We start from the raw sequence: 26,382 nt of genomic DNA, 5'->3' as shown, positions 1-26,382 counted from the left end.
CGTGGGACAGTAGGCATGCACACAGAAAAAAATAATCAGACCTTTTCGGATCCATATGGAATCAATTTGACCGAATCCAAATCATCCCGAATCACCCTTCACTGAGAATCCAAAATGGACCGAATTTCCCACCCTCACCTTCCTGTCCCTACATTCCTAGGCAGCAGAGAGTGTCTCCTCTGGTTGAGAAAGCAGCAGGGAGGAATTTAAAGGGCAGCGTCAAACAGCTATGACTGGCCAGCTGCTTGGTGCGCCATTTAAATCCCTCCTGCCCTTCTGCCTTTGCAGATGCTGCTTGGGAAGGTGGGAAGGTGGGAAGGGGAGAGTTCCAAACAGCTGACCAGTCACAATCAGCTGCTTGGTGTGCTCTCTTCTGTCCCGACACTTCCTTTAAACTGGCCAAATTGTGGCCGAATCACCAATTCGCAATTCAGATACCGTTGATTTTGCCAGTTTAAAGTAGAGGATGGGTGATTCGGCTGGGATAGGTCCGAACCAATTCGCCTATCCGTAGTCGAATCCTGTGGGTCCATTTTTCCCCAGGGTCAGCAGCCTTCCCCTGATGCTAGACGATCAAAGAGGATTAGGGGAAGGCTCCTTGTACTGGGGAGAAATGGACCCACAGTCTATAGAGAAACATTGACCGGAATTGCTGCAGAAGTCCCAAGATAGAGCTGCCAACCTCCAGGTGTGAGCTGGAGATCACTTGGAGTCACAGCTGATCTTCTGACTGTATGAATTGCTTAATGATTTATTTAAAGCATTTATTCCACTTCTGGAGAAAACGACTGCTTTGTGGGGTGGGCTGCATGGTATTATACCAGGGGTAGTCAAACTGCGGCCCTCCAGATGTCCGTGGACTACAATTCCCATGAGCCCCTGCCGTGCTGGCAGGGGCTCATGGGAATTGTAGTCCACGGACATCTGGAGGGCCGCAGTTTGACTACCCCTGAATTATGCCCTACAGAGGTCCCTCCCCACCCTAGATCCAAGTCTCCCAGGCTCCCCCTTCACATAGGCAGGCATGGGGTGTGGCAACTCCAGCCCAAGGGCGGTTCGAGTCCTGTGGGAGGCGCTCGGCAAGCAGGATTCAAATGCGCAGCTTCTGTGTTCGCAGAACGTCATCCTGGATGACCTCGGAGCCAAGTCCAAAGAGATGAAGAGAAAAAGCAATGCCTTGGAAGAAGCTGTGATGAGAGAGCAAAAGAAACTCCACGAAGGTGAGAGAGAAGCAATAGATATTCAGAGGTGGTTTGCTGTTGCCTGCCTCCGTGTAATAACCTTCGACTTTCTCAGCGGTCTCCCATCCAAAAACTAGCCAGGACTGACCCTGCTTGGCTTCTGAGATCTGACGCGATTGGACTAACCTGGGCCATTCAGGACTCATACAGCGCTTGGTCCTGACCAATAGAAGCCTTTCCTGACCCCGAAGCCCGCCTCCTCCTCCTCCTCCTCCTCCTTCCACCCCCCTCTTGAGCTGCAATGCCTTCCAGAAACTCACTCCTAGCAGTTGCCGGTTCAGGGCTTGGATTAGTCTAGTGGTCAAAGGTGATGAAGCTTGAATAAATTTGTTTCTTGCTTTTTAAAATTACGGGACGGAAAGAGCAGCACCAACCTGTTTCAAGTCTGGGATGAGAGCGGAAGCAGGTGTAGGTGGGCTTATTACAGGATCCCCCCTCGCTGTATGGGGATGGTCATTCTTCAGTGGATGGCCACTCCTGCAGGACAAGATGTCATTAGTCAAAGTCCTCTCATGCTTTGGCCACCCAGTGGCAATTGTGTGCTCGAGAAGGCTAATAGCTGAGGGGTTTACCAGAAGCTGTGACCACTAAGCCACGCTACCCTTTGTAGTATAATGGGCAGTCATAGTTTCTTGCCCCAGAGGAACAGACCAGAATGAATGGGATGAAATTAATTCAAAAGCAATTCCGTCAAAACATCCGGAAGAAGTTCCTGACAGTCAGAGCGGTTCCTCAGTGGAACAGGCTTCCTTGGGAGGTGGTGGGTTCTCCATCTTTGGAGATTTTTAAACAGAGGCTGGAGAGCCATCTGATGGGGAGGCTGAGTCTGGGAAGGTGCGAGGGGGTGGCAGGTTACAGTGGATGAGCGATTAGGATGTGAGTGTCCTGCATAGTGCAGGGGGTTGGACTAGATGACCTAGGAGGTCCCTTCCAAATGATTCTAGGATTCTATGAACCACCACAGCCTTCCCTCCTTTCGCTCCACGATACTGCATGAACAAATGGTGTAGTTCTACAACAGGACTGCAGGTGGCGCGAGGATGCTTCGGACAGAGTTTTAAAGCCCCACTGCTGTCCAGAGGGCCACATAGCCAGATGTGAGCCTCCATTCTTTCAATATTCCAGGACTTCTGTATGAACTGTTTGTGCATGTTGAGCATGATTTTTGGTTCAGGAGAGCATGGGGTGTGTTCCCTTGCATTTTGAAGTCATCTGAAATGAACAGGCAGCCTCGATGTATGCTGTTATTACCAACTGGCTGTATTATTATAAAACTGGCTGGAAAATATTTGAAATACATTGTGTAGCTCCCCCTCCCTCTTCTTCCATACGATCCAGCCCACCAGTTAAGATCTGCCTCTCGCACCCTGTTCTCTGTGCCCCCTCCCAGGCTAGAAACTAGAGACAGGGTATTTTCAGTGCTTTGAGCCTTGAGCCATACTTTCTTCTAGATTCCGCACTAAAACACATTGTTTAACTCAGACTTCTAATGGTGGGGAGGGGTATCTGTTCCTTCTTTTAAGGGTCTCCTGCTTTATGGACAGGTTTTGTGCTGCTTATGTCTATTGGCTTATGTTTTATACGGTGATTTTTCCACTGGGAGCTAAAAGGCAGCACAGAAATACTTTAAATAAATCCATGGAGACAAGTCAGTGTCAGGGATCAGGCATTTCAGTCCCAATTTGTGTGCCTCTCAGCCTTGTTCTTACGAAAGTATGTTCATTTCCACCCAAGAGATCAAGAGGGCCTTGCAGGCAGCTAAAAACAAACTGACTGACACCCGAGCAAAGAGGGAACAACTTCTGACTCGGTTGCAGTCCGAGAGGGGCAAGTTGGACGCTGTCCAAGGTGAGTCCATGTTACAGTTCCTTTACAAAAGAAAAATGTGTTGAAATCTTTAATATTCAAGGCACTCTACTGTACTGTTTTTTAAAATTACTTTTGGGAAATCTATCAGTGCAATTTTAATCTAGGTTGCACCTAAATCCAAGGAAGTCAGTGGGTTTGTTAGGTGCGAAGTCGTGTCCGACCCATCGCGACCCCATGGACAATGATCCTCCAGGCCTTCCTGCCCTCTACCATTCCCAGGAATCCATTTAAGTTTGCACCGACTGCTTCAGTGACTCCATCCAGCCACCTCATTCTCTGTCGTCCCCTTCTTCTTTTGGCCTCGATCGCTCCCAGCATTAGGCTCTTCTCCAGGGAGTCCTTCCTTCTCATGAGGTGGCCAAAGTATTTGAGTTTCATCAATGGGTTTAGGAAGGTGTAACTCTGTTTAGGATTGCACTGTATGTGGCTTTCGGATGTACATCGATATCTAGATTTGCCAGCAAAAGCCAAAGGATTATTGATTCAAGACAGAACCTTTTACCAGTATCTGAATTGCACAACTGCAAATGCATGAAATTGTTTTGACATTTGTGAGATTGGAAGAAGAAGAAGAAGAAGAAGAGAGAAGAAGAAGAATTGGTCTTTGTATGCTGCCTTTCTCTACCAGGAGTCTCAAAGCGACTTATAATTGCCTTCCTTTGCCTCTCTCCACAACAGACACCCTGTGAGGGAGATGAGGCTGAGAGACCTTCTGACAGGACCGCTCAGGGCTGTGACAAGCCCAAGGTCACTCAGCTACAGGTGATTACTCTTCAGCAGTGACCCCAAAGATCATTCAGCTGGCTGCATGTAGGGGAGCAGGGAATCAAACTCAGCTCGCTGGAGTAGAAACTGCCACTGGCGAGCTGATTTTGATTCCCCATTCCTCCTCCACATGCGGCCAGCTGGGTAATCTTGGGCCAGTCACAGTCTTGATAGTGCTGTTCTCACAGAGCAGTAATATCAGGCCTCTCTCAGCCGCACTCCCCTCACAGGGTGTCTGATGTGGGGAGAGGAAAGGGAAGGTCATTGCAAGCCGCTTTGAGACTCCTTTGGGCAGAGAAAAGCGGCATATAGCCCTCCTTCTTCTACTTATTTGAGAGCCTTGCTTCTTTCATCCCACTGTCGGCGGTTTGCCTTGTGTTTTTGCTTGTCTGTTTGTTTGCTTAATGAGTTGTCTTCTTCCCTTTCCAAGACGGCACCACGGACGCGATCCAGAACGCCAAGGAGGTTGCTGCCAAAGCCAACGAGACCGCTTCCAAGATGGAAGGGAGGCTGAGCAGCATGAAAAAGGATCTCGACAGATGGAAAGAGCAATATGGAGACCTGAAGAACGAAGACTTGGAGCAGGCCGTCGAAGATGCCAAGAACACTGGTACATAACGTCCCTGTTGGGGCCTGGCCACCCTTCCTGGGGACGAGCAGTTGTGGTTTGAAGATGACCCTCACTTGTCAGAAGGCCCCTTAGGACAACCTCCCTTCGGGGAGGGCAGTATATAAATGTGAATGAATGAATGAATGAATGAATGAATGAATGAAGGAAGGAAGGAAGGAAGGAAGGAAGGAAGGAAGGAAGGAAGGAAGGAAGGAAGGAAGGAAGGAAGGAAGGAAGGAAGGAAGTTCCGTCTCGGATATAGAGGTCCCAACGTCTAGAAAAGGAAGCTTGCATAGGATTTTTAGTTGGGTTGTTGTGTTTCCATGAATGGCCAGTTGGTGGCGGAAAATGTCATCCGGTCATTTTGGACTTTTGGCCACCCCGTACGGTTTTCAAAGCAAGAAATGAGCAGAGGTGGTCTTCCATTGCCTGGCTGCCCATAGTGACCCTGACCTTCCTTGGCAGTCTCCCACCCAAGTATTAACCAGGACTGAACCTGCTTAGCTTCCAAGCTCTGATGAAATTTGGCCAGCCTGGGCTAGCCAGGTCCAGGTGAACGGCCTAATACAGGAGTGGCCAAACTGCGGCTCTCCAGTTGTCCATGGACTACAATTACCATGATCCCCTGCCAAAACCACACTGGCAGAGGCTCATGGTAACTGTAGTCCCTGGACATCTGGAGAGCCGCAGTTTGGACACCCACGGCTTGTTAGATTCTTTTCACTTCCCACCTGCTGCACTGTCCCCTCCACTCCGAGCAAATACATTGTACCGGCAACGTTTTTATTCCTCTGTCTGCGTTCAATTATTGTTTTCGACAGGGCATTAAACTGGAAAAGAGATTAACTGCTCTCTTCTTTGCCTTCTAGCCTTTCTGAATAGGTTTATTAGGGGATTAATCAGCTTCAGCGTACCTTTCCCAGTCTATGAACCGCTCGAGTCCCTCTTTACGGCCGGCTGATTTTATTGCATGTCAATTTGCCACCGAGACTTACTTGCCTGATCCGATTGTCGGAGCAGATATTAATTTGCGTCTGGCTTGACGGCGGAGAGTGAAATGAGCCATTTTGCCACCGTCGCTTCTTGCCAGCGACTTGCGCGTCCATCGGGGATTCAGTTTGACGGATGCGCCAAACGAGAACGGCGCAATCGCGACAATATTGAGGCGTGCAATAATATCGCTCCACTGTATCTGATGATAAAGTGCTGATCCTGCGTAGAGCAGGGGGTTGGGCTAGATGGCTTGTGTGGCCCCTTCCAACTCTGTGATTCTATGATTCTATGATTCTATGACCTGTATGGCCCAACTCTATGATTCTATGATTCTATGGCCTGTATGGCCCCTTCCAACTCTATGATTCTATGTTTCTATGATTCTATGACCTGTATGGCCCCTTCCAACTCTATGATTCTATGATTCTATGACCTGTATGGCCCCTTCCAACTCTGTGATTCTATGTTTCTATGATTCTATGGCCTGTATGGCCCCTTCCAACTCTATGATTCTATGATTCTATGACCTGTATGGCCCCTTCCAACTCTATGATTCTATGTTTCTATGATTCTATGGCCTGTATGGCCCCTTCCAACTCTATGATTCTATGTTTCTATGATTCTATGGCCTGTATGGCCCCTTCTAACTCTATGATTCTATGTTTCTATGATTCTATGACCTGTATGGCCCCTTCCAACTCTATGATTCTATGATTCTATGACCTGTATGGCCCCTTCCAACTCTGTGATTCTATGATTCTATCTTTATGGACAAAACACCAGGAAGTGGTCACAGCTGCGTTTGCTTCCATGGCAGAGCAGGGATCCTAGCTCAACTCTCCAGCCTCTGTGCTACGCTGGCTCATGACACGTTGCCTGTTTTGTGGCACTCGCCTTCCTATTTCTTGGGCTTTCAAGATCCAGCGTGGTGCAGTGGTTAGAAAGTGGCAGCCTCTATTCTGGAGAACTAGGTTTGATTCCCCGCTCCTCCTCCACGTGCAGCCAGCTGGGTGATCTTGGGCTACTTACCATGATAGATTTGTAAGTGTCCTGCACAATGCAGGGGGTTGGACTTGATGACTCAGGAGGTCCCTTCCAACTCTAGGATTCTATGATTCTACGGTTATCTTAGAGCTGTTCGCAGAGCAGTTCTCTTAGAGCTCTCTCGGCCCTGCCTTCCTCACAGGGTGTCTGTTGTGGGGAGAGGAAGGGAAAAGGGTTCGCAAGCTGCTTTGAGACTCCTTCGGGTAGTGAAAAGTGGAGTATGAAGAAGCAGCCCGGCTTCTCTTATGCTTCTCTCCTATGTTGCGCAGCGCCCTGAGACGGTGAGTCTGAGAGGAGCAGTATAGAAATCAAATTATTATTACATATATATGTAAAAATAAATGTTGCTTTTCTTCCTGCCAGTGTCCAGCTTGGAGAGCACGCTCCCTCTGCTCCTGAGCAAGCTGAGCAATCTGGAGAACAGGAAGAGCCACAATGCCACCGTTTCGGAAAACATCCAGCGGGTGCGCAAGCTGATCTCCTTGGCTCGGAATGCTGTCAGCAAGGTATGGAGGGGGGGGAGCGTTAAGGGCCCTAGCAGTTACGTGGGAGGGGCCCCAGTTCAGTGGTGGAGCATCTGCTTAGCATGCAGGAGGACCCGGGTTCCAATCCACAGCACCGCCAGTTAAAGCAGCCTCTTTTAGTCTTTTGCCCATGGAGGAACCCCTGAAATACTTTTCAAGCTTTGGGGAAACCCGGAAGTGTTGCCAGTTGGCCACGCCTCCCTGCCACACCTCTGGATGCCACATGGACACTCCCCCTGGATGTGAACAGACCACTCCTACTGCCACACCCCCGGAAGTGATATCACCCAGACACACACACACACTTCCTACTGGATGTGAACAGACCACTCCTACTGCCGCATCACAGGAAGTGATGCCACGAGGCCTCCCCCTCCCTTCCTGCATTGCCAGAACTGATGTAGGCTAGATATCAGGGGGGAAAAAATTCACAGTCAGGGTAGTTCAGCAGTGGAATAGGCTGCCTAAGAAGGTGGTGAACTCCCCCTCACTGGCAGTCTTCAAGCAAAGGTTGGATACACACTTTTCTTGGATGCTTTAGGATGCTTAGGGCTGATCCTGCGTTGAGCAGGGGGTTGGACTAGATGGCCTGTGTGGCCCCTTCCAACTCTTTGATTCTATGACTAGATGGACCCCTGGTCTTGTCCAGCAGGGCTCTTCTGGTGTTCTTATGAAGGCCTTAGGATGCTTTAGGATGCTTAGAGCTGATCCTGCGTTGAGCAGGGGGTTGGACTAGATGGCCTGCGTGGCCCCTTCCAAATCTATGATTCTGTGATTCTGAATGCAAAAGAATTTTCACCTAAACATCCGGAAGAAGTTCCTGGCAGTTAGAGTGGTTCCTCAGTGGAACAGGCTTCCTCAGGAGGGGGTGGGTTCTCCTCCCTTGGAAGTTTTTAATCAGAGTTGAGATAGTCACTGACTGATAGAAATGCTGGTTCTGTGAATTTAGGCAGATTGTGAGTGGGTGGACAGGAGGGACTGCGTCTGAGCTAGGCTCTTGCGGCCCTTTCTTGCAAACCCAGGGAAATGCCAATTGCCACTTTGGGTTCAGAAGGCGAATTTTCTCTAGGCCAGACTGGCCAGGGATTGTAGGTTGGGTTATTTTTTTTTTTTTTGAGGGGGGCATCAACTGGGAATGGAATTGGAGTCATGATGAGTGAGCAGGTAGTTGTGAATTGCCTGTATTCTGCAGGGGGTTAGACTAGATGACCCTGAAAGTCCCTTCCAACTCTATGATTCTGTGAATCAGCAGCAGCTCAGGATCAGCTATGAATCCTAAGATATTCTATGAATCAGCAGCAGCTCGGCAGTTTAGCAAGGGACGTTCAGAAGGGGCTTGCCCAGGTATTCCTTGGTAGCGCTTGGAGAAGAGCAGGGCCAGGGGTGAGAGGACAGCTGTGTTTACGTAAAAGGGAGAAATCTTGAAGAGGAGGCCAGCTTGATTACTGCAGCTTTAGAGGCAAGGACTAGGAGACCTGGGTTCCAATGATGGGAAAGGAGGTTCCACTTAAATATTTGGAAGCCTTTGCATATAGTGAGGGCTGTTCATAGATAGAATATGCAGCCTTGGAGGCTGGCGGAGTCTCCTTTGTTGGAAGGTCTTAGGAGATTGGATGAGCACCTGTCAGGAGTGGGTGCTTTCTAAGTCCCTGAGAAGGAGGGGGCTGGACTGGATGACCTTTGGTGGTCTCTTCCAGCTCTGGATGTTTCTGATTTGATCCCAGTCCGACCCTGTAGCCCCACCCAGAGCTGAAACATGAATGGGAAAGAGCTGGCGGTAATGATGATGCGTCTGCTTGGTTGGTTTGGCCACTTGTAGATCAAAGTCCCGGTGAAATTCAACGGCACTTCAGGCGTGCAGGTCCGGCCACCCAGCAACCTCCAGGACTTGTCTGCCTACACGTCCCTGAAATTCTACATACAGAACCCGGAGGCCAGGACAAGACAGAGGCGTCAAGATAAAGAGGAACACGGCCGCTTTGTGTTTTACCTGGGACACAGGGATGTAAGTTTGTTCTATCTCCCCACCCCCCGAAATGTGATTGATTGATTGATTGATTGATTTGATTTGATTTCTATACTGCCCTTCCATATGGCTCAGGGCGGTTTACATACAACACGGAGGGATACATGGAACGAATGAATATATAACATAAACAAATACAAAAACAGCAATCATCTAAATAACACAATTTCAGTGATCTTAAACAATATAACAGGAAAGGAACTTAGCTAAGGCCCTTAAGAGGACAGACTGGTTCAGGCCATGGAGAGGATGTCTGAAGGGGGGACCTGTTGTCGGTCTCAGGCAAATGCCTGGTGGAGGAGCTCCCTTTTGCAGGCCCTGGGGAGTTCGGACGAGGCCCTGATCTCTGAAGAAATGTCTTCAGGAGACAGGGCGAAGGCTGATTTCAACATTGTAGTCCTCGTGCTAAATTGGAGGGGGGTGGGGTTAATCCTGCAGGGCATTCCACAGGTACCAACCTGCGAATGAGCAAAATTAATAACTGCGTGTAGAGGTGATTTCTCCATTGTGCCCCCCTCGCTGCCCAAGGAGGGAAGGGCCCCTCCTCTCTGCAAACCGTCCAGAACTGAATTAACATTCTGCTGCCCTCCCCATCAAAGTCACCTCCAGACTGCAATCCAGACTGCAAACCTTCTGCGGTCATAGCACCCGACAAATGTTTAAAAATTAAAAAAAATATATTAAAAAATTAAACTCCTACAAAACCCTGGTTGAGAGAGCCTGCTCATTTGGTCTGCTAAGTGCTCATCCCGGTCCTGAAAGCGAGTCTGTTGATTTGCCCTTGCTCTCTGCCCGCCCAGGCCACCGGCGACTACTTGGGCGTCCTCCTGAAAGACGCCAAGGTGCAGTGCATCTATAAGCTGGGGGATGAGGAGCCAACTTACTTGACCGTCGACGAAGAAATCGGGGAGCAGTTTGCAGCTGTCAGCATCAACAGGTACAGAAGGCGAGGTGGGCTGGGGTGGGGGGGGGGAATGGGAGGCAGATGGAACGTGAGCATCCCAGCTCCGTGTGACTTTGAAGGTGGGGCTGAATCTGCCTGAACCCACATCAGGGTGAGGTTGCCTGCTGGATAGGAAAAGAGGAAGCGGTGTTCCCTTAATAGCAGTGTTCTCGACCTGTGGTCCTCCAGATGTCCATGGACTACAATTCCCATGAGCCCCTGCCAGCATTTGCTGGCAGGGGCTCTTGGGAATTGTAGTCCATGGACATCTGGAGGACCACAGGTTGACTACCACTGGTGTAAAGGATAAAAATGGGTAGTTGGAAGCTTCTCAGAGCATGGAGCAAAATTACATCAGTATATAGCTGCTTGAAGATCAAACTGATGTCAAAGGGAGGGCCAGCGTGGTTTCGTGGTTGAGAGTGGCAGCCTACAATCTGGAGAGCCGGCATTGATCCCCCACTCCTCCTCCAAGTAAAGCCACCTGGATGACCTTGGGATACTCACATTCCTGTTAGAGCTGTTCTCGCAGAACAGTTCTATCAGAGCTCTCTAAACCCCACCTACCTCGCAGGATGTCTGTTGTGGGGAGAGGAAAGGGAAGGCGACTGTAAGCCGCTTTGAGACTCCTTCAGGTAGTGAAAAGCAGGGTTTAAAAACCAACTCTTCTTTTCCTCCTCGATTGCTTAAACATTTATCCTGGGCTAAATTGAATTTCAATAGTGATACATGAAAAGTTCTGCATTTAAGTAGGAAAAATCAAATGCATCATTATAGGATGGGGGAGACTTGTCTTGGCAGCAGCATGTGCGAAAAGGATCTAGGAGTCTTAGTAGACCACACATTGAACATGAGTCAGCAGTGTGACTCAGTGGCTAAAAAGGCCAATGGGATTTTGGGCTGTATCAAACGGACTATTGTGTCCAGATCACAAGAGGTGATGGTACCACTTTACTCTGCTCTGGTTCGGCCTCACTCGGAGTCCTGTGTTCAGTTTTGGGCACCCCAGTTGAAGAGGGATGTAGACAAAGTGGAGCATGTCCAGAGGAGGGCAACAAAGAAGGTGAGGGGTTTGGAGATCAAGACGTAGGAGGAAAGGTGGGGGGAGCTTGGTCTGTTTAGACTGGAGAGGAGACAACTGAGAGGTGACATGATGGACAGGGCTGTCACATAGAGGATTGAGCTGAGTTGTTGCCTTGGAGGGTCAGACCAAACCAGTGGGTTAAAGTTAATTCAAAAGAAATTCCGTCTAAACCAGTGGTCCCCAACCTTTTTATCGCCGGGGACCACTCAACGCCTTTTACTGAGGCCCGGTGTGTGTGTGTGTGTGTGGGGTAGTTTACTCCACTACTCTCAACCACTGCCCTAGAGCTCTCTGATCGCTATGGTCATGTTTAAACATCCCTTCAAAATAAGATACAGACACGCCCCAACAATGAACATAAGGAACATTTTATTTTCATGGAAATTTTAACTCATGACAATGACAAATCAATGGGAACCCTGAGCTTGTTTCTCTGCAACGAAATAGTCCCATCTGGGAGTGATGGGAGACAATGACATCCGAAGTGTGTTGTAAAGGGCTGGGGGGGGGGGAGAAGGCGTCCTTCGGGGCCCACCTCCAATTAGTCGAAGGACCACATGTGGTCCACGGCCCACAGGTTGGGGATCGCTAGTCTAAACACCCAGAAGGTGTTCCTGACAGTGAGAGCAGTTCCTCAGTGGAACAGGCTTCCTCGGGAGGTGGTGGGTTCTCCTTCTTTTGAAGTTTTTAAGCAGAGGCTAGATAGCCATCTGACAGAGATGCCGATCCTGTGAACTTGGGCAGATTGTGAGTGGGAGGGCAGAAGGGATTGTGTCGGTGCTTGGCCCTTGTGGCCATTTCCTGCATTCTGCAGGGGGTCGGACTAGATGACCCTGGAGGTCCTTTCCAATTCTACACTTGCTCATTTCCCAGTCCTCCCCATGGACGCCCACCCTTCCCTGACTATATTGGGCCTTACACATAGCCAAGAATGTGGGTGCGTGGGCTCACAACAAGGAGATGGAGATGGTGGGTGGCAGCCATGGACCACCCCCCAGAAGACCCCGACTGTGGCAGCTGCCCCATCTCAGGGTACTCTGATGCCAGCCTTGATGAAAGTCTTGCTATTACATGAGTAGCCGAATGCGTCCTTTAACTCCAGACTGACCCTGAGCTTGGAACAACTACCCAAAACTATCTTGCCATGAGCAAGGGAAAACTAGTGCCCTTGTGATGACACTAATTTTGATATCAAGAGACTGATCAAAGCCCTGGCGGGGACTTGGTTTCTTCCCCATTATTCTGGGGACGTGGGTCAATTGCTCCCAGGTACTGGGGACGAAATTGTCTTCTTACACTGATGCCATTAAGCTGGCCGGTGGGCAACAAGGACCTCTGAATTACAGAAGATACAGCAATTTTTCCTCCTTCGGCCATGTCTGCAGCCGAAATTGCCAAATCTAATGGGTTTATATAACTATTTGTACACTGCTGTTTTTTTTTCCCTTGTCCATTTATTGTTTGATGGTTCTGTTTTTCATTCCGCCTGGTTTTGGGTTGTGTCGTCCTTTTTTTCTGCCTCTGCCGTTCCGGGAATGATCAGAGTGCCTCTCATATACCTTGTTGGACTTTTGAGGCTTTTGAGATGGGTAAAAAACTCACGTCGAGTCCTTTTTGAACAACTGTGGAAGAGCAGAGGCGGAATAACAGGAATTGCTCTGAATCTGGGGACTTTCTGCTCTTCCCTTTTGACTTTGATTTGCCCCTCCTGCCCCCTGAAAAAAACTTTTCTTTGCAGCTCTTACTTTCTGATGTAGCGGTTAGGAGCAGCGGCTTCTGGTCTGGCGAGCCGGGTTTGATTCCCTGTTCCCCCACATGCAGCCAGCTGGGTGGCCTTGGGCTAGTCACAGCACTGAGAAAGCTGTTCTGACCAAGCAGGAACATCAGAGCTCTCTCAGCCTCACCCACCTCACAGGGTGTCTGTTGTGGGGAGATGAAAGGGAAGGCGACTGTAAGCTGCTTTGAGACTCCTTCGGGTAGAGAAAAGCAGCATATAAGAACCAGCTCTTCTTCTTCAGTAATCTCAGGGCTCTCTCAGCCTCACCTCCCTCACAGGGTGTCTGTTGTAGGGAGAGGAGAGGGAAGGTGACTTTAAGCCGCTTTGAGACTCCTTCGGGTAGAGAAAAGCGGCATATAAGAACCAACTCTTCTTCTTTTCCTCCTCTCTCTCTCTTTCTCCCACATGCTGTGCGGTCCATCTTTCCTTTTCTGCTCTTGCAGGATTCTGCAGTACGGACACATGTCGGTGACTATAGAGAAGCAAACCTTGCACGAAACCAAAGGGGACAGCGTGGCCAAAGGCGAGCAAGGGCTGTTCAACTTCAGGCCCCACAACGTGGTCGTGTACGTGGGCGGCTACCCCTCCAGCTTCACGGTGAGTTGAGGACCATCCCCGTTTCCTGCCCGTTCTCTTGTTGCAGTAGAAATGAGGGCAGCAGTAGAGATGAGGGTAGCAGGCTCCTGGCAGAGGAGTAATAAAATGTACTGTGCAGTCCAGTGCCCTCTGCAAAGAATTTGCATCTCTTCTTACTGTGCACACCTGCTTGGGAAGAGTTCTGTATCCCTGATCTGATGGGGCTCACACTCATAATGAAGAGTGAATGAATCATGGCCGCTTTGGGGCCAAGAAGGCATTTTCCTCCAGGCCAAATTGGCTTAGGGATCCCGAAGATGTTTTGTCTTCCTCTAGGCCAGGGATCTCCTGTGTTCCTGAGATCTCCCTAGGGTTTCCACGGCCATCCTGGAGGTTTGGGTGGCCACTAATGTTCCTAGACCACCCTGCAGCCCACTTCCCCTTTTGCTGTACAGATCCTGCACAGAACGGACCTAACCCATCCACTTTCACTTTTATCCTATTGGCCCTTCCAGTGGGAGTGTATGGGTGATGTCACTTCCAGGGGATGTGGCAGGCAGGCGTGGCCAGCTGACGGCATATCTGGGGTTCCTCGGAGCCTGAAAAAGAGTTCAGGGATTCCTGCACAGTCAAAAAGTCGAAAAGGGCTGCTCCAGGGACCGAGCAGGCGTCAATGGGGGAGTGTGCAGGGGACGTAACTGTGTATTTCTGGCATTGTCCAGGGGGTTGGCCTTGATGGCTCTTAGGACCATTCCCAGCTCTGTGTTTCTGTGTGACCACTCCCCCTTCATTAGGTAGATGTCCTTTAGGGGAGCTGTCTTGTGAAGCTAATAATGCAAGAGCCAGCTTGGTGTAGCAGTGAAGAGTCGTGGCTTCTAATCTGGCGAGCCGGGTTTGATTCCCTGCTCCTCCACATGCCGCTGGGTGACCTTGGGCTTGCCACAGTTCTGTTAGCGCTGTCCTCGCAGAGTAGTTCCGTCAGAGCTCTCTCAGCCCCATCTACCTCACTGGGTGTCTGTTGTGGGGAGAGAAAAGGGAAGGTGGATGTAAGCTGCTTTGAGACTCCTTTGGGTAAAGAAAAGCGGCATATAAGAACCAACTCTTCTTCTTCTTCTTCAGTAATATCAGGGCTCTCTCAGCCTCCCCTCCCTCACTGGGTGTCTGTTGTGGGGAGAGGAAAGAGAAGGTGACTGTAAGCCGCTGTGAGACTCCTTCGGGTAGAGAAAAGCGGCATATGAGAACCAACATTTCTGCAGTAATATCAGGGCTCTCTCAGCCTCCCCTCCCTCACAGGGTGTGTGTTGTGGGGAGAGGAAGGGAAGGAGAATGTAAGCCACTTTAAGACTCGTTCAGGTAGAGAAAAGCAGCATATCAGAACCAACTCTTCTTCTTCAGTAATATCAGGGCTCTCTCAGCCTCCCCTCCCTCACTGGGTGTCTGTTGTGGGGAGAGGAAAGGGAAGGCCGCTTTGAGACTCCTTCAGGTAGAGAAAAGCAGCATATATGAGCCAACTCTTCTTCAGTAATCTCAGGGCTCTCTGAGCCTCCCCTCCCTCACAGGGTGCCTGTTGTGGGGAGAGGAAGAAGGGAAGGTAATTTGTAAGTCGCTTTGAGACTCCCTCAGGCAGTGAGAAGCAGGGGATAAAAACCAACTCTTGTTCATCTTCGGTGCACGAGACGTGTGTAAACGCAGACTGTCTTCCCTGAGCCATCCTATTCATTGGCCCCTTTGTCTGTATCGGGCCCCAGGGCCTCGATCAACTTAAACATTAATGTGAGGCCAAGACTGAGGTTGGATCCGGAAGATTTGCTGGGGGAGGAGGGCAGGGGGAGGCGGAGTAGGTCTAGGCAGCCATGCCAGCAGGGAACGGTGGTTGGAGCAGAAGGAGCAGACAGAAAGAGGGCAAAAGCCAACCTGTAGGCCAGCCCCATACTGACAAAAGCCCTGCCACAGACCCCCACTGAAACCCCCGGCTCTGGGCCCTTCTTTTCTCTGCCGACAGCCTCCCCCACCCCTGCGCTACCCTAACTACCGGGGCTGTATCGAGATGGATTCCCTCAACGAAGAAGTCATGAGCCTGTACAACTTCCAGCGGACCTTCCACTTGGACACGGCCGCCGAAAGGCCCTGCACAAGGTGAGCGAAAAGACCAGGTGTGCATCGGGCCAAGGTTCCTTTCTCAGCTTGTCCTCGAGTGGCTTCGGCCCCGGGAAAGAGCGGGTTGGCATACGGGGGTCATGTACTCGGAAGGGTACGGGGCTGTGGGAATCCCGTTCTGGTAGGCCTCCTTCCGAGCCGTGTGACTCCGTTTGCTTATCTTCGCCTTCTGTTATCCTTCACTGTTCCCTGGCGGAGGGTAGCCTGGTCCTCGGATCAGCTAAGCAGGGTCGACCCTGGTGAGGATTTGGATGGGAGACCTCCTGTGATTTGGGTGGTAGTTCCTTCAAGGAACACTAGGGGCCGTGATGTGCAGGCAGGCCATGGTCACCTACCTTCGGACGTCCCTTGCCTGGCTGCCGGACGATCCTCAGATCTCACACGCTGTACAATCAATCATTCAGTCAATAACCCTTCACTGTCCCCCTTCTGTCTCTCCGTCTCTGGCTGTCGCTGCTAGGTTACTCGGGGCAAAAGGGCTCTCTTTGTTGCTCAAGTGAGTTCTAGCCCTCTGCACATGGAGCCCTCTTGCATGCTGACTTGAGCGTACGGAGGAGGAGAGCTGGCGGGGAGGCAGCATTCATGCACACGCCCCTGCCTTGGGATCGGCCGCATTCGTAGGCCAGCAGCCAGATCCCTCTCCGCACAGAGCGATTGTGTAGCATCGTGTCCACATTTGTTGTCCAAAGCAGCTATTCTCAGGCAACCTGGACCATTTTGTGGTCAGTCTCCTGATTTTTAGGTCTGAGTCTGAAGACCATATGGGATGCTATCCTCAAACACTTCCCCATTAATGAGCCCTGCTCCATCATAGAATCATAGAGTTGGAAGGGGCCATACAGGCCATCTAGTCCAACCCCCTGCTCAACACAGGATCAGCCCAAAGCATCCTAAAGCAATAAAATAGCACTTGCTTGTTGTAGTGGTTAAGAGCGGCGGCCTCTAATCTGGAGAGCTGGGTTTGATTCCCTGCTCCTCCACATGCAGCCAGCTGGGTGACTGTGGGCCATCCACAGTTCTCTCAGAGCTCTCTCCGCCCCACCTACCTCACAGGGTGTCTGTTGTGGGAAGAGGAAAGGAAGGCGATCGTAAGTAGCTTTGAGACACATGAGGCCTGCTGGATGACCTGGGGCCAATCACAGTTCTTTTGGGGCTGTTCTCAGAGAACAGGTCTTGCAGAGCTCTCTTCACCTCACCTACCTCACAGGGTGCCTGTTGTGGGGACAGGAAAGGGAATGGTGTTTGGAAGTTTTGGGTGGTGAAAACTGATTCTTCTTCTGAGCACTTATTTATATATTATTTATTTTGGAACTTCAATACTGCTGCTCGCGATAAGTCATCCCAGGGCAGTGTAAAACCCAAACATGGTATACCAACATGTATATTTTATAAATTGGTACATAAATATTCATAAGACCTGCTTCGGATTTTTCTTGTACTGTATTTTCCCAACAGGGAGCCCAAAAACATTTGAAAAAAAAGATTTTTAGCCTTCTAAAGACCAAAATGAAAAGCTTGGGCAGATCTGTAACCTTCTTTTCCTTTCTTTAGGTCAAAATCAGCAGGTGATCCCTGGCTAACAGACGGCTCCTATTTTGACGGGACGGGCTATGCGGAAATCGTGTTTGAGAGTCAAATCAGCTCCACCAAGCGCTTTGAGCAAGAGGTCCGCCTGGTGTCCCACAACGGCATCCTTTTCTACCTCAAACACAAGGCAAGCCTGCTGTTTCCTTTCCCCCTCCGGCTGACCTTGCTGTGATTGGGAGGGAAGGAGGGGAGAAAGAAGCTTCCGTGAATAAAGTCCCTTTCTTGTCCTAACTGGGCAAGGGCCCGGGGGGACGGGGGGGCTGAAGCAGGGATTACTTCTGAAGGGAAGCCGAAACTAAACTGCCACGGATCGACGCAGATCATAGGAAGCAGCTGCAGGGCACAGAGGGAACAAACAGAGAGCCAGCATGGCATATCGGATACAGTGCTGGATTAGGATCCCAAGAGACTCGGGTTCGAATCCTTAAAAAAATAATAATAAGTTTTGTTTAAAAGTAACACACTGCATATTATTTCTTAAAAATATTAACCCACTGGTTTAGAATACAAAACAAAAGGGGGACGGACACCAGATAATTTCCTAAAACACAGCATTTAGGGAGAGAGAAAAAGACTCAATACTGACTAGGGACAAAGCCCGTTGCATTCAGGAATACAATGGGTGCTAGATAACAGGGGGGGGGAGGTGGAAGAACTCTGTGGATGTCCTTCCCCCTCCCCTCCGGACCTGGGAAGGCTGCAGGCAGCTGCTAGGGAACTCACCAGCTGGGGCAGCTCTCACACAGCAGGGATCTGCAGCCTCCGAGCCTCGGAGGGAAGTGGAAGGAGGAGGGGGTGGTCAGGGGTGGGGGATGGAAGGTGATTGGCTGGCTGCTGGACAGACAGGCAAGCTGATTGGAGGAGGAGGCCCTCAGGGGAAGGACAGCCACCCTGAGTGGCACTTAAGCCATGAGACCAGCTCCTCTTCCTAGGCCTTACCAGAAATATTAAGTGGAACATGATATTAGCTATTCCAACGAGTCTGACTCTGTTGCCACCATTTTCGATCTTACACAGCTTCTTTTAGTTGTGTATTATTCTGGCTAGTGTCCATTTTGCTCATCTCTAACCACCGTGCTCTTTGTCAGCCTGGTTTCTTTTTACCGCTGACCAATTCTAGCATAATTGCTCTATCCACTGAGTTGGATTGCACGATACAGCCAAAGTAAGTAAGCTTACAATTTACATTTTAGAACTCAGGTATTCCTTTCCATCTCATTTTACTGATCAGTATTCTGTTCAAATCCTTACTTTGACCACGGAAGCTCGCAGGGTGACCCTGAGCCTGTCACAAATTCTCAGCCTGGCCTACTCCACAGGGTTGTTGTGAGAAGATTGAGGCCGGGAGGACCACATTCAAAACTGCCTTGAAAAACAGGGCATAAATAAGGGCCCCTGCAAATATTTTCAGGTGCCTTGGCTTGGGCTGATTTACTATGGGGTTTTTAGACCACTTTGGGGGAGAGGAAGTCAGGTTAAGTGTTAGCGAGTGCTGGATGCAATTCGAATCAGAGCCTCAGATTTGAAAACCGTGTCCAACGTGAGCATGTTATCGTGCCCAGCAAGAGAAGGAGGGGTCTCTCTTTCATCCCTTCTCAACTCCAGGCGTGAAAGCTGCCTCTTGATGACATCAGTGACAAGGAGGAAGGCCAGCCCACCCACCTCCCCCTGTCGTGTTGGGAACATTTGGGGGTTTCAGTGACTTTTTAAACCTCTTTGGAGATTTGAGTCCCGGACTTGAACCTGTCCGCTCTATCGAGGCTGAGACGTTTTGATTAGGAACGTCCGAATCTGTCTGGTGTCTCCGGCTGACCCTTTACCATCCGTGTGTTTGATTTGAGCATCAAACCGTCAACATTTGCATGCGCGGGGGATGAATATTTAAAGGAGGATCATTAATGACTGCATGAATACAACTCCCCCCCTCCCTTCCCAAATTCAGAAGTGGCCTATTTTCTAAATATCAGCAGCGGATGGCGAATTTTGGCTCTTAATAATCTGACTTTGAATGTTCTGGAGGCCTCTGGCCGATCACTCCTGGAAACAAGACACTGGACCAGATGTGTCCTTAGTCTGATCCAGCAGCGTCGATTGTAGGCTCTCAGTGCCATAAAGGGTCATTTGGCTGCGATTCTAGCAGAGTAGTTCTGTTGTCCAAGCGGCAGGGCTTTGCGCTCTCTCCCAGATAGTCCACACCAAGCAGATGGCGACGTTTTTGTTTGTTTGGTTTTGCTCCAAAGGCTGCAGAACCAGAGACCCCGGCTGTGTCCTTTGTAGCGCTCACCCATTCGTTCCTCTCTTTCTTCTCATTCGAGGCCCAAGGCAGATGGGTAGCCTTGCAGGCAGAGCTGCCAGTGCCCCGGATCAAGGAGCCGGAAAGGGCGCTGAGTTATTTCTTCTTCCTTGCCCAGGGCCAGATGCTGTGCTTGGCTGTGCAGGATGGAAAGCTGGCGCTGTACTACGACTTCACCGGAGAACTTCAGACGGCGCCACCCTTCAAGGATCCCGACGCCCTGGTGCTCAGCAGCAACGCAAACAAAGTGGTAATGGCCGTGGGGGAAGGCTAGCTTCCGTGGACAGGAGGTCTCTGACCCGTGATAGGCCAGGCGGCACAGGGGCGGGACTTGGGTTCCCTTGGCAGCGGGGAAGGTGGCCTGTGGGCAGCCTTCTGAGATGGCCAAAGAGCCTTCAGGACTCAAGCAGTCAGAAATAATTTACTTTAAAGCCATTTGTATGGTTTGTAACTATATAAGCCATATGATTTGTGTGTTGGTCTTGAGCCAACTGGGAAGGGTGAGCTATAAAAATAAAGTTGTTGTTGATGATGATGAGGAGGAGGAGGAAGAGGATGAGCGAGAGGGTTGTGAGTGTCCTGCGTAATACAGGGGGTTGGACTAGATGACCCAGGAGGTCCCTTCCAACTCTATGATTCTATGATTCTAAATTCCGTCTCAACCTCCAGAAGAAGTTCCTGACAGTCAGAGCAGTTTCTCAGTGGAACAGGCTTCCTCGGGAGGTGGTGGGTTCTCCATCTTTGGAGATTCTTAAACAGAGGCTGGAGAGCCATCTGACGGAGAGGCTGATTCTGTGAAGGATCAAGGGGGTGGCAGGTGACAGTGGAGGAGCGAGAGGGATGTGAGTGTCCTGCATAGTGCAGGGGGTTGGACTAGATGACCCAGGAGGTCCCTTCCAACTCTATTTCTAAGATGATGATGAGGATGATTATGCAATGAAGCTTGGCCCTTGTGGCCCTTTTGGTGCTTGGCTCCTGAAGCCCTTCCTTGCATGCCCAGGGAAATGCCGATTGCCACTTTGGGATGAGAAGGCAAATTTCTTGCAGGCCAGACTTGGTGGAGAGGGGGCATTATCTGGGCATGGAATTGGGGTCGCCGTGGGCGGGCAGGGAGTTGTGACTTTCCTGCATACTGCAGTGAGATGGACTAGATGACCCTGAAGGTGTCTTCCAGCTCTATGATTCTAACTTTTTGTACCTTCTCAAGAGTCATGTTCTCGATATATTTCTGAAAATGTAACGGAGGACTTCTTGGGGAAGCTCAGAGGCTGGTGTTTCGTCCATCCGCTAGGCTTAGAGGGCCAAGAAGAGGACAATCTTGTTTGCGTCTCCGTGGCGACCGTCGTCCAGCTTCTCCTTTGAGGTTGAAAAGGGTTCCCATGTTTTGCTTTTTCCTATCCGATTCCAGATCCATATTTTCCTGTTCAAACGGGCCAGCAAGGACCTGATTCTGGTGCGTCTCGAACAATCCACCATCTTCACGGTGGAGCACGAAAACACGTTACAAAATGCCACTTCCTATTACCTGGGTGGCGTACCCATGTCCATCTTGCCTGACAGGTAAGACTGACTTCTGCATCTGGGTCAGAAAAATGAAAAGCATGCCTACTGGATGGGGGATACGCTTCTAGATAACACTGTATGTGAACAAGACCTTGGGGTGCTTGTGGATTGTAAACTAAACATGAGCAAACTAAACAGTGTAAACTAAACTAATGTAAACTAAACTAAACAGTGTGATGCAGCGGTAAAAAAGGCGAATGCCATTTTGGGCTGTATCAACAGGGGCATCACATCAAAATCACAAGATGTCATAGTCCCATTGTATACGGCACTGGTCAGACCACACCTGGAGTACTGTGTGCAGTTCTGGAGGCCTCACTTCAAGAAGGACGTAGATAAAATTGAAAGGGTACAGAGGAGAGTGACGAAGATGATCTGGGGCCAAGGGACCAAGCCCTATGAAGATAGGTTGAGGGACTTGGGAATGTTCAGCCTGGAGAAAAGGAGGTTGAGAGGGGACATGATAGCCCTCTTTAAGTATTTGAAAGGTTGTCACTTGGAAGAGGGCAGGATGCTGTTTCTGCTGGCTGCAGAGGAGAGGACATGCAGTAATGGGTTTAAACTTCAAGTACAACGATATAGGCTAGATATCAGGAAAAAAATTTTCACAGTCAGAGTAGTTCAGCAGTGGAATAGGCTGCCTAAGGAGGTGGTGAGCTCCCCCTCACTGGCAGTCTTCAAGCAAAGGTTGGATACACACTTTTCTTGGATGCTTTAGGATGCTTAGGGCTGATCCTGCGTTGAGCAGGGGGTTGGATTAGATGGCCTGTATGGCCCCTTCCAACTCTATGATTCTGTGATTCTATGATTCTACTTTTCGGTCATCTCCTGGAACAGCATATACAGTTCTCCCTCTGGGCATGTGCACAGATTCCCAGATGCCAGACTCCCATGCATGTTTCTCAAACTCACAGGCTATTAAGATACCGAAACGTGGCTTACTGTACGTGGCCTACAGCAGATGGTCTTTTCAAGTATTATTTCGCCATCTGAGTGGTGGCAGTTGCGCGGCCCATTCAAATAAGATTTGGGAGTCGTGAATGTTTGTCCCTTTGCCTCCTCTTCTCCTCCCTACCGGTTTTGGCTGAAGCACAGAGGAGGTGGCCTCCCCTCTGTTCCCCTGCCCGTTTTCCTGACCGCAGATGTTCTCTTTCAGCTTGAAGAAGAAATTCCCCAGAGGCGGGTCCATCAGGGGCTGCATGAAAGGCTTGAAGGCTCACGGGAAATACGTGGATTTGAAGCGCATGAACACCACGGGAGTGAGCTACGGATGTACCTCGGACTTCCTGGTAAGCAGGATACGTGATCTCTGTCCTCCTGCCGAACGAGTGGGTGGGCAGAAGGGATTTCGTCGGTGCTTGGCTCTTGTGGCCCTTTCTCTCATGCCCAGGGAAATGCTGATTGACACTTTGGGGCCGGGAGGCAAATTTCTTGTGTCTTTTTATTTTATTTTATTTTTTTGGGAGGTGTGGGGACAGAAATCTGGGCATGGAACTGGAGTCACTCTGGGTAGGCAGGTAATTGTGAATTTCCTGCATTCTGCAGGGGGTTGGACTAGATGACCCTCGAGGTACCCTGCCAACTCTACAATTCTATGAGAACATTCTAGATCAGTCCAGAGGACCATCTGGGGCAGCCATCTGTCTCCCAGCAAAGTTCAGGAGCGAATTAGTTTGGTGGCTCTTTTTTCTGTGCTGCTGCAGGGCAGTGAGGGGCAAAAGGACAGAGAGAGCCTGCATGAAGGGAGAGCAGGGCTAGCATCAGCATACCCTGAGGGAGGACACCTACTGGGGCGTGAGATTTTCGTCAGTAGCCCCTGGCTTCCTCACGCTTTCTCCCTCCCCTCCTCTCCCTGCTGAATATGCTGCCTGGGGCCACTAGAGAAGGACGTGCATGGGGGTGCGCAGTGGTGGCAGCACTTCCCGGGGGCCATGAAGGTAGCCCCTCCAGGTGCACGCAGCACCTCCCCACTGTCAGCGGAAGGGCGAGAGAGCATGTGAGCACGCAGGGAAGGCCAGGCCTTGGGAGTAGGCCCAGGTGGGTGGGTGGGTGGGCAGGAAGAGGAGGGTGAGCAGAGAGTGACACACTTCGGTCCTCTGGGCTTGTTTTTCCGGTCTCATTCCATGGCCCTCTGAAACCTTGGTCCCTCCTACTCGTGCAACGCCTGTTCTTCCCCTGTCCGGAGTCGCCTGTGCCTGCTGGGTGGCAGTTACACTGCATGACGTTTGGTCCCTGTCTTAGAATCCTAGAATCATGGAGTTGGAAGGGACCTCCTGGGTCATCTAGTCCAACCCCCTGCACTAGGCAGGACACGCCCAACCCTCTCGCTCCTCCTTGAGGTTCTGCCTTTTGAGTCCCCCTCCCCGCCAGGCGTTGCGGTGACGTTGCCTCTTTGCAGGTGGCTCGCTCCGTGAAATTCCACGGCCACGGCTTCCTGACGTTGTCGTTGCCCAACGTGCCCCCTTTGCAAGACTTCTACACCGCCTTCAGCTTCCGCACCAGCCAGAACCAGGGCTTGATGTACCACCATGCAACAGGGGTACGTCGGTTCTTTCTCTTCGGGGCTCGCCTCTCCCTGTGGCTCACCTGAGTGGCTCATGGCCACAACCTGTTACCAGGAACCCCCGGGCAGGGTCTTCATTGAGAGAGTGTCTCGTCTTTTGCCGAGGTCAGGGATTCCCTCCAGGAAACCCCGGGGTTCCGTGAGAGCTCGGGCAGGGGTTTCGCAGCCTTCCCAGAAGTTTGGGCAATATAGTTGGGTGGGGGAACTGAACAGGGGCTCTGGCTAAGTGGAGGCTGCCAGCTCTGAGTTGGAAAAGGCCTGAAGATTTGAGAGGTGAGGCCTGCAGAGGGCAGGGAGTTGGGAGGGGATGCTCACTTTCCAAAGCATCTAGCTCTCTCTGGTGGCCGCTGTCAATGCAAGAAGGCCCTTTTCCAGCACCTCCTTTTTGAGATCTTGAACTGGAAGTAGCAGAGACTGATGCCGGGACCTTCTGTATGCAATGCACATAGTCTGCTTCTGGGCCATCACTGCTCCTTAAGCCTGACTTCCTGTGAAGGTCACTGAATTCATCTGTTCCACTTAATATTTCTGGTAAGGCCTTGGAGGAGGAGCTGGTCTCATGGCTTAAGTGCTTAACACCCACTCAGGGTGGCTGTCCCACCCCTGAGGGCCTCCTCCTCCAACCGGCTTGCCTGTTTGAACAGCAGCCAGCCAATCGCCCTCTGTTCCCCCACCCCTGACCACCCCCTCCTCCTTCCACTTCCCTCCGAGGCTCGGAGGCTGCAGATCCCTGCCGCGTGAGAGCTGCCCCTGCCGCTGTGTTCCCTAACAGCTGCCTGCAGAATTTCCGAGTCCTGGGGAGAGGGGTAGGCCATTCACAGCATTCTTCCACACTTACCCCCTTTATCTAGCACCCTTTGTATTCCTGAAGGCAACGGGCTTCTCCCCTAGTCTATTCATAACTCCTCTGACTTTGGGTATTGATCCTCAGTGGAAAGAGGGCATCTCCTCCTGCCCTACCTGGAGCCTTCCCAATGAACAGCCTCATGTTTGTAACCTCGGCCTCAAGTCGCTGTCCGAGATCCGAGGGTCTGTTTTCCCTCTTCCTCCGTAGGAAGGGGTCTGCCAGGTGTCCCTGAAGAACGGCAGGGTGGCCGTGAGCGTCCTGACGACAGAACTGACCAGCAGGAACGTGTATGCCGACGACGCCAGCCACTCCGTTGCCATCTACAGTGACTCCGCAGGGTACTTACTGGCGTCTTGCTTGCCGGCCCCCGCCAGCCCCCTTTCCCCCAAGCCCAGATGATCCAGCAGACACCCCTTGGGTACCAAACGCATTTCCCTTTCAGTGTCCGGGTTTACATTGACGACCAGCTCCAAGGGACCAAGCCAGGGGCCAGCCGCCATCGCAGGCAGAAGCCGCAGGAGGAGCGGGCCCTCTTCCACCTGGGCGGGATGCCCCAACCCAGCGAGCTGGGCAACCTCTCGGGCTGCATCGGGAACGTCTTTGTCCGGCGGTGAGCATAGAATCATAGAGTTGGAAGGGACCTCCTGGGTCATCTAGTCCAACCCCCTCCACTGTGCAGGACACTCACATCCCAATTGCTCATCCACTGTCACCTGCCACCCCCTTGGGCCTTCACAGAATCAGCCTCTCCATCAGATGGCTCTCCAGCCTCTGTTTAAAAATCTCCGAAGATGGAGAACCCACCACCTCCCGAGGAAGCCTGTTCCACTGAGAAACCACTCTGTCAGGAACTACTTCCGGATGTTTAGACAGAATTTCTTTTGAATTAATTTCATCCCATTGGTTCTGGTCTGTCCCTCTGTGGCAAGAGAGAATAAGTCTGCTCCATCCTCTATATGGCACACTTTTAAATACTTGAAGATGGTGATCAGATCCCCTCTCAGTCGTCTCCTCTCCAGGCGAAGCAGACCAAGCTCCCCCAACCTTTGGGGGCCTTGTGCGCCTCCTGTCTCCCTCTCCTCCCCGGTAGACTCCTTGGGGTTTTCTCCCCTTCTCAGCAGGGCCAGGTCAAGCATGATGAGGGACTTCCGGGGCAGGTACATAAAAGCAACCCATGGAGGCTTCAGATGGGACCCTGGGTGTTGGTGGCTTTATCCCTTTCAGAGAGAAGCAGACCTATCCAATGGCAATACAATAAATATATTCATAAAAGAAAGAAAGAAAGGCAAACCACCCCGCATTGAGTCTGCCATGAAAACGCTAGAGGGCGTCACCCCAAGGGTCAGACATGACTCGGTGCTTGCACAGGGGATACCTTTACCTTTAAAAGAAAGAAAAGTGTCCTTTTTTGTAGTTTTCCGTATCTGTTTATTCTGTAGGACTTCTGTCAAAACGGAATCCAGGTAATCTCCGTTTTCAGTGAGGTTCTTTCATCAGTGACAAGTCCTCTGAGTCTTCAGTATATTTATCAATTTTATAAGTATTGAGACTTTAAACCTTATATATAACAATAGTACCTGTGGCCAGTATTATGCTGTTATTATATATAAGGTTTAAATTCTCAATACTTATAAAATTGATAAATATATATATAAAAATGCAAAACACGGAAAGATAACATGCAGTCCAGTCCACGGTGGCCTGAGGAATGGATCCCGTGTTCTGTGCTGAATGGCGAAGGGTGTATGCAGTCACTGTGCACATGAAAACTCATCTCTGCAGTGTACGGCGCATGCTTAGTTCATGCTGGGCCCGTCGGCCGCTCCACCATATTGTATCGTGTTGGAGAATGCTCTCTGCAGCGTCCCTGGGGTGCATATCTTGGTAGGCAGATGGTCCTCCTCTACGGTTGCCAGCAGT

General features: G+C 50.7%; 1 protein-coding gene across 1 annotated transcript in view; it reads left to right on the top strand.

The window, feature by feature from the left end:
- The window catches only part of LAMA5 (laminin subunit alpha 5), a 232,468-nt gene that overhangs the window by 193,716 nt on the left and 12,370 nt on the right, over window positions 1-26,382 (top strand). Inside the window, exons 57-71 of the mRNA XM_077335780.1 lie at window positions 1,118-1,220; window positions 2,976-3,089; window positions 4,306-4,485; window positions 6,886-7,028; window positions 8,866-9,051; window positions 9,873-10,009; window positions 13,320-13,473; window positions 15,455-15,588; window positions 17,161-17,323; window positions 19,608-19,739; window positions 20,898-21,049; window positions 22,209-22,341; window positions 23,451-23,591; window positions 24,670-24,800; window positions 24,905-25,072. Coding sequence (XP_077191895.1) covers window positions 1,118-1,220; window positions 2,976-3,089; window positions 4,306-4,485; window positions 6,886-7,028; window positions 8,866-9,051; window positions 9,873-10,009; window positions 13,320-13,473; window positions 15,455-15,588; window positions 17,161-17,323; window positions 19,608-19,739; window positions 20,898-21,049; window positions 22,209-22,341; window positions 23,451-23,591; window positions 24,670-24,800; window positions 24,905-25,072 — 2,171 coding nt within the window. The remainder of the gene's footprint in view (window positions 1-1,117; window positions 1,221-2,975; window positions 3,090-4,305; window positions 4,486-6,885; window positions 7,029-8,865; window positions 9,052-9,872; window positions 10,010-13,319; window positions 13,474-15,454; window positions 15,589-17,160; window positions 17,324-19,607; window positions 19,740-20,897; window positions 21,050-22,208; window positions 22,342-23,450; window positions 23,592-24,669; window positions 24,801-24,904; window positions 25,073-26,382) is intronic.

Source organism: Paroedura picta, chromosome 4, assembly GCF_049243985.1.
Source record: "Paroedura picta isolate Pp20150507F chromosome 4, Ppicta_v3.0, whole genome shotgun sequence".
Lineage (NCBI taxonomy): Eukaryota > Metazoa > Chordata > Lepidosauria > Squamata > Gekkonidae > Paroedura > Paroedura picta.
Note: the sequence above shows the minus strand (reverse complement) of the source record. Positions and strands in the feature narration are given on the sequence as shown.